Source organism: Monodelphis domestica, chromosome 4 (assembly GCF_027887165.1).
Source record: "Monodelphis domestica isolate mMonDom1 chromosome 4, mMonDom1.pri, whole genome shotgun sequence".
Classification (NCBI taxonomy): domain Eukaryota; kingdom Metazoa; phylum Chordata; class Mammalia; order Didelphimorphia; family Didelphidae; genus Monodelphis; species Monodelphis domestica.
In genome coordinates, this window is record NC_077230.1 from 353,066,432 (window position 1) to 353,074,105 (window position 7,674).

The 7,674-nt window shown below is 34.7% G+C and overlaps 1 protein-coding gene across 1 annotated transcript; it reads left to right on the plus strand.

The window, feature by feature from the left end:
- Positions 1 to 5,536: 5,536 nt before the first annotated feature.
- Positions 5,537 to 7,015, plus strand: LOC100021252 (olfactory receptor 51G2-like). Its single transcript, XM_001373419.4, has one exon. The coding sequence runs from the start codon at positions 5,537 to 5,539 to the stop codon at positions 6,488 to 6,490; it is 954 nt and encodes a 317-aa protein (XP_001373456.4). The 3' UTR covers positions 6,491 to 7,015.
- The last annotated feature ends 659 nt before the right edge of the window (positions 7,016 to 7,674 follow it).

Sequence of the window (7,674 nt, forward strand, 5' to 3'; positions counted from 1 at the left end):
GAAAGAATATGGATCACAAAAATCTCAGAAAATAATTATTAAAATTTTATTGATATAATATGAACTTTAATAAATCATTTAAAAAAGAAGTTAATAATGGGATAAAGTTAACTGATAAATATGTTAGTGAGATTCACTCATTAAAATGCTTTTTATAATTTAAAGAAAAAGAATTAGAGGCCCTAAAGGCTACTGAAATATTTTCTTCATAATTACCCTGATGTTTTTAACAATACATAAATTTCATTCCTCCTTGGAATCTTACCCATATTGGTCCCATCTTCCTCACAGCTCTGCATGTTTTGGATTTTAAAATCACATTTTAAATAGGATCACTAAATTAAATTTAGTTCTTTGCAAAGATTATTAATTTCTAAATAGAGATGGCATCAAGTGCTCTTAGGTCTATCTCAGCTCAACAATCAAGAGAAGTTCTTTAATCCCAAATTCAAATATAACTGATTATTGTGACCATGTATAATCTATTGCTCCTCCCTGAATATCAGTTTCTTCCTATGTTAAATAAGGTGCTTAAATTTGAACATTTGTAAAGTCCTCCTAATATGATCTTTTATACTCCAGGAATGTAACATAACAATGAAATTTCTTTGTGCTTAGACTCACTACTGATCTCCTACCTTATGCTGTTATTCTCCTAAACAAATAAGTACTTTTTCCTGGATTCTCAAGTCTGTGGTTTTAATTTTGAAATTTTCCCTTGGCTTTGGAGTGATTATACTTTTTTGTAATGTTATACAATTATATGTTTATCATTCCAATGTTCATTACTAATAATAGTATTGATAAATTACTTCAGGCATTACATTTTTTGAGAATTTGGGACATCACTGTAAAAGCCCTCAACAGAGTCAGAAAACCTGGACTATTGGCTTAGTCACTTACTAGCTGTGTGGGGTTAAGTGGATGTATATAGCCTCTCTGAGCCAGTTTTCTTATGTGTAATAAGAATTTCTTCTAGATTATTTCTAAAGTCATTCCATACCTAGTATCCTATGATTCCCTTTGGTCTGCAGGCAATAATACAGATAAGTCTTTTGATTTCAGTTTAACTTACTATTTAATTTTCTGCTAAATAGGTATGAGTGCCTGGATATGGTGAGGGAGCATTGGTGCCTATTTCCATGGTAAAATAATTGTCTATTTGGGGAGTATTGTGGAGAGGGTTGATGTTACATATTACTTGAATCATACAAATAAAGGAGATTTCTCCAATGAGTCATCTATCCTCAAGGGGAAACATCCTGAGTAACAATAAAGCCTCTTCTGCTCAGCCCTGGCAGATCAGAGCTCAGAAATAGATGAATGAGAAAGATGATCCTGTAGGACCCCAGGACAACCTGGATGCCCCCTACAGAGAAACCAAGTGAGTATGAGTATGTACTTCATGGTTTAAAACTCATAATTATCCCTAGATGGTTAGAATCTATCCTTCTACCTATATCTACACACACACACACACAAACACACACACACACACACTTCTTTATAAGAAGTGAAGTTGGGGGTGAAGTGTTAGGTAATATCCTTGACTATAGAGATAACATCATGAATAGTTTCATTTTGTCTCCAAAATTGTTCCTCATTTTCCTTATCATGTACTTCTGATTTGTTCCCCTTCCTCCAAGATGTGTGAAGAAAAGATCAAGATAAAATTTCTAGGATTGGAAAGAAAAGGATTCAATATTCCACTTAGGAGAAGATAGAGAGGGTTAGACACATCCAGGACATATCAAGAGATGCACTGAAAAAACTTTTTCAGTAAATTTGAGGAGGCTATCCCAGGACGCATGTCAGGGAAGTATACACAATTGAAACAGTGCATTCTAACCTTCCTAAGCCCTCCTTAAAGAGTCCTGGTATCAGGATTTAGAATATTGAATAAAGAATAAAATGCATGAGGATTCTGCAGTTTTGAAAGACTTCTATTTCTTCAAGACTTATAATTTAGAAAAATATGGCTTCCCAATAAGATTAGAGAATATGTTCAGGAACTTGAGGCCACTACACTTAGAATTGGGGAGAAAATTCCCTCAACTGGGATTCTAATTAAGGGAAAGAATCAAAATCAAGAAGTATTAGACTATGGTTACCTTAAAAATTCCTCAGGCCATCCTGACCTGACTGTACTCTGATTCAGTAGCAATACATAAATTGGCAATTATATGTCTGTTTTTCTGGACTTGTTTCTGAAAATGTATTAAATCTAATAAGCAAAATCATAGCCATCTATGGAATTTTAGCTGTCACAATTTCAGAATTTCCTTTCACAAAAAATATCTGATCAACATTCCTTCCCTAGGATGTTCTTTTACACTTAACTCACTGCATACTTATGCAATATTTATTATTTATTTTTTATATTATTTATTATTATTTTATATTATTTATTAATTATTTATTATTATTATCTTCCAAATATTAGCCTAGGTTCGGAGTCTACAAAGGCAAAAAGAAAAGAAAATCAACTCTTGCATCTACTACCTGGGGGAAGTAACATGTCCAAAGATAGGTGAATATAATGTAATTCATGGATGAAGGTACAGAAATAACTGGGTAAGGGATTCAGGAAATGCTTCACATAGGATGGGATTTCTACAATGCTTATTTATCCCTTGGAGTTAATTGGGCAGCCATTGTTGCACATGGTGATGAAGAAGGTGGGCCCCTTCAAGTGGGGGTAATGTGGAGGAAGAACACTACTTTTATGAAGTCCTTTGTGTTCAGGTTCCATCAGGGTCTGAAGTAGATACTGGTTAAGGTGGTGGTAGAGGTCCAACTTGATTAAGCACATACTACATTTCTTTCTCTTCTTCCAACTCTTCTCTGAAATCTTTGTTTACTCTTACTCCCCATTAAAACTTCGTCCATCTATTATTACTTTGTATTTTTTATGTATAATTATATATGTACATGTTTCACTCTTGATAGAATTAATCAAGCTTCTTGAAGGCATTAGTTTTTTCTTTGTATTCTCAGATCATATAACAGTGCCTGAGAAATAGTAGGCAATTAATAAATACTTACCAATTGATTTGATAAGAATTTGTTAAGCTTCTTATATGTATAGCACAATTTGATTGTTTTTGAATCAGGGAGATAAAATTTTAAAAATCACAGGATTTGATAACTGAAATGAACCTCAGCTGCTATCTAGTCCAAACCATACATGAATAAAATCCTCACTACGTTGTAGCTGACAAGTGGTCCTACAAGTTCTGCTTAAAGAATTGCAATTGAGGAGGATCCTTCATCTTAAAATACAGTCCATTTGAGGTTTTCTCCCCATGACTAATAGTTTACTGAATCTTGATTTTATTTGGGAATGACATGTATAGAGAAGATAAGGAAAAAGTGACAGATCTCAGGTTAAAGGATAGGTTGTATTAGGGAATGGTTGTTTTGGAGTCAACTCCAAGGACCATGAACTCATCAAATGGCACCCTCATGATAGTAATCAAAGTGGAAACAACCTGGAATCTTCAGTCTGGGGATTAGGCAGCAGGTCCCCTAGTTTGGGCCTGAGCATTCTCTGTCAAGCATTACTATAGCAGAAAACTTTATTCCATGGATCTGGAGGTATTCACTCCAGTCCATTTGACTTCAGACTAGTACTAACTGTTTATGTGGATATGAGTACAACTTGGCAATAGCTAGGTATGTTATCAAAGGCAAGTCATTTGTCCTCTCACTGCCTTAGGCAAATCTCTAAGACAAAATGCATTCACAACATTGGTGGAGATAGTTTCTACACTGAGAGTTCCTCAAACTAATGAATTCTTTTTCTTACAAAAAAGGAAAAATTCTAAGTCACTACAAAAGTTACTAGAGACAAAAAAGTAAAGAAAGGAAGAAACAAACCTCAGTCTTTGTCCTGAAGGAGCTTACATTCTTCTATGGAAATAAAACATTTATATATATATATTAATAAATTCAAAATGATTTGAGGACAAAAAATCCCTGACAATAAGGGGAATAGACAAGATTTCTAGTAAGTGGCACCTGGATTACACCTTGGAAGATGATAGGCATTCTAAGAAAGTGGTGATGAGAAATATTTGTCTAAATATGAAATCAATTAAGTAGTATTAAATAAATTGCTACTTTGGATCAGGCAGTGTAATAAGTACTGGAGATAGAGAGAAATAGGGGAAAACATACATGGCCATTCATATAAAATAGCCACAGTAAGAAATGGCATGTCAGTTTTGGAGGACAGTTAGCGGGACAGTTTGGTTGGCAACAGGAATTATTACAATATGAAATCATTGTAGAAAGGAGGTAAAAGGCAAAATTTGAAGAGATTTAAATGTTAAATTGTACATAATTCTAATTTGTAACTGTTAAAGATTATTGAATATTGGAGAGACACAATTACATTTTTTAAGGAGATTATTTTGGATTCTAAGGGATTTGAAAAGGGGAGTTATGGGATTTTTGTAATAATTCAGGTTAATCCTTGAGTCGTTGTTAATATAATTTGTATTGTGTTTTGCAGTTTCCTCACAATAGCACTATAAGGTAAGTAGCAGATGAAGATTTTGGGACTGAAACAACTTACAAAAAACTACCCAATAAGGACTACTCCTTAGTGCTTTTCACTATCTGATATTGTCTCAGAGAGTTTTGGGTGTATTTTAAAACCCTAACAATAACTGCAAAGAGAAAAAAAAAACTCTTATCCCCAAGAGATCATCATACCCTTATATGCTAGATATGAGGAGATAATTAATTGGTTCTTAATTTTATTCTTGATGGCTTTAGATGTCATATTTTAGGGAGTTTAACTCCTGCCCCTCACTGAAGAATGGAGCTGAATATAGCCATTCCTCTGGAGTCTGGAAAATTTAGGGATATAAAATAATTTTCCATATTATATTATCTTCATCAACTAGTCAGTAGGTTGTTATTCATCATGTATCAGGGGCTTGGCTAAGCAATGAGGACACACAAAGACATGAATTAAACAGTCTATGTTCTCAAGCAACTTACATTCTGTATGAAGTAATATTTTACTACTAGCTCCTTCTTAAACTCAATATTCTATCTACCATGTAAAAAGCATTTCCTCTGTTCCAGGACTATTATCCCTTGTCATTTGCACTTTTCTGGATCTTTAACTTCCATCACAGTTTAGCTTCAGTGATACCTTCACCATTAAAAATATGTATCCCCAATTGGGGTTCTCCCTCACTTTAGGAAATGTGAAAATTAATTTTGAGCATATTGCATCAAATGTTACAATGACTATAAAATGTAGTTTGTTGTTGATTTGGGGCAGACTGTTGTTTGTGTGTCTTGCTATCTACAAGGACAAATATTAAGTCTTTCAATAGTAAATCCTAAAGAAACACATATTTTTACTTAATTGAACTGAATTGAAATGAACAAATCTAGTAGTCATTCTATCTCTAAGATGACTATTGTAGCTTCCAAATTTTAATATGTGTGATTCAAATTCATTCCATCTTTTTGCAGGAGAGAGAAATACATAATTTAGTGACAAGTCATAGACATAATGTCTCTTCTCAATAGCTCAGACTTCTCCACCTTCCTGGTGACAGGAATCCTTGGACTAGAGGACATGCATATGTGGCTCTCTATTCCCTTTAGTGCCATATTCCTAGTGACCCTGGCAGGTAACATCACCATCATGTTGGTTATCTGGACTGAGAGAAGCCTCCATGTACCCATGTACCTTTTCCTGGCAATGTTGGCAGCCTCCGACCTGGGTTTGTCCATCTCCACATTTTCGACTATGTTAAGGATCTTCTGGCTGGAGGCCAGAGAGATGAGTTTCCCTGCCTGTTTCACTCAGATGTTCTTCATTCATTCCTTCCAACAATTTGAGTCAGCTGTGATTCTGGCCATGGCCTTTGATCGCTATGTCGCAATTTCCAAACCCTTGCACTATGCCTCCATCCTCACCAGTGGAGTAATTGCTAAGATAGGTGTGGCCATTTTGGTACGGACAATGGCAGTGCAAGTCCCAGCTCCCATCCTTTTGAGGAGGTTACACTTCTGTCGCTCTAATGTACTCTCCCATTCCTACTGCTTACATCCAGATATCATCAAGCTCTCCTGCTCTAACACCAGAGTCAACAGTGTATTTGGCTTATTTGTTGTTGTTTCCACTCTCGGCCTTTATTTTGTCCTAATTCTTTTTTCCTATGTTCTGATCTTAAAGACTGTTCTGAAAATTGCATCCTTTGGGGGATGCCTCAAGGCCCTCAATACTTGCATCTCCCACCTCTCTGCTGTGATCCTTTTCTTCACACCCATGATCTGTCTGTCCTTGCTTCACAGATTTGGACTAAAGCTTCCCTCACATGTTTATGTGCTCATAGCTAACATGCACTTCCTCATTCTACCTGTGATGAACCCCATTGTTTATGTGGTAAAAACCAAGCAAATCCGGGATAAGGTCATTAGGATTTTTCTTAAAAAGAGATCTGGGGAAACTCATCCATAAAATGTAGACAAATAGCAGAATGGATTAGAATCTAAAACCCTACCATATGTTGTCTCCAAGAAACACACATGAGGCGGGTAGACACCCACAAGGTCAGAATTAAAGGATGGAATAAGACCTTCTGGGCCTCAACTGATAGAAAGAAGGCAGGAGTTGCAATCATGATATCTGATAAAGCCAAAGCAAAAATAGACCTGATCAAAAGGGATAGGGAAGGTAATTATATTTTGTTAAAAGGGACTTTAGATAGTGAGGAAATATCACTAATCAACATGTATGCACCAAATAATATAGCACCCAAATTTTTAATGGAGAAACTAGGAGAATTGAAGGAAGAAATAGACAGTAAAACCATATTAGTGGGAGACTTAAGCCAACCATTATCAAATTTAGATAAATCAAATAAAAAATAAATAAGAAAAAGGTAAAAGAAGTGAATGAAATCTTAGAAAAAATAGAATTAATAGACATATGGAGAAAAATAAATAGGGATAAAAAGGAATACATCTTCTTCTCAGCACCACATGGCACATTCACAAAGACTGACCATACATTAGATCACAGAAACATGGCACACAAATACAGAAAAGCAGAAATAATAAATGCAGCCTTTTCAGATCACAAGGCAATAAAAATAATGATCAGTAATGGTACATGGAAAACCAAATCAAAAACTAATTGGAAATTAAACAATATGATACTCCAAAATCATTTAGTTAGAGAAGAAATCATAGAAACAATTAATAATTTCACCAAGAAAAATGACAATGGCGAGACATCCTTTCAAACCTTTTGGGATGCAGCCAAAGCAGTACTCAGAGTTAATTCATATCCCTGAGTGCATATATTAACAAACTAGGAAGAACAGAGATCAATCAGTTGGAAATGCAAATAAAAAAACTCGAAATTGATCAAATTAAAAACCCCCAGCAGAAAACCAAACTTGAAATCCTAAAAATTAAGGGAGAAATTAATAAAATCGAAAGTGATAGAAATATTGATTTAATAAATAAGACAAGAAGCTGGTACTTTGAAAAAACAAACAAAATAGACAAAGTACTGGTCAACTAATTAAAAAAAGGAAAGAAGAAAAGCAAATTAACAGCATCAAAGATGAAAAGGGGGACATCACCTCCAATGAAAAGGAAATTAAGGCAATCATTAAAAATTACTTTGCCCAATCA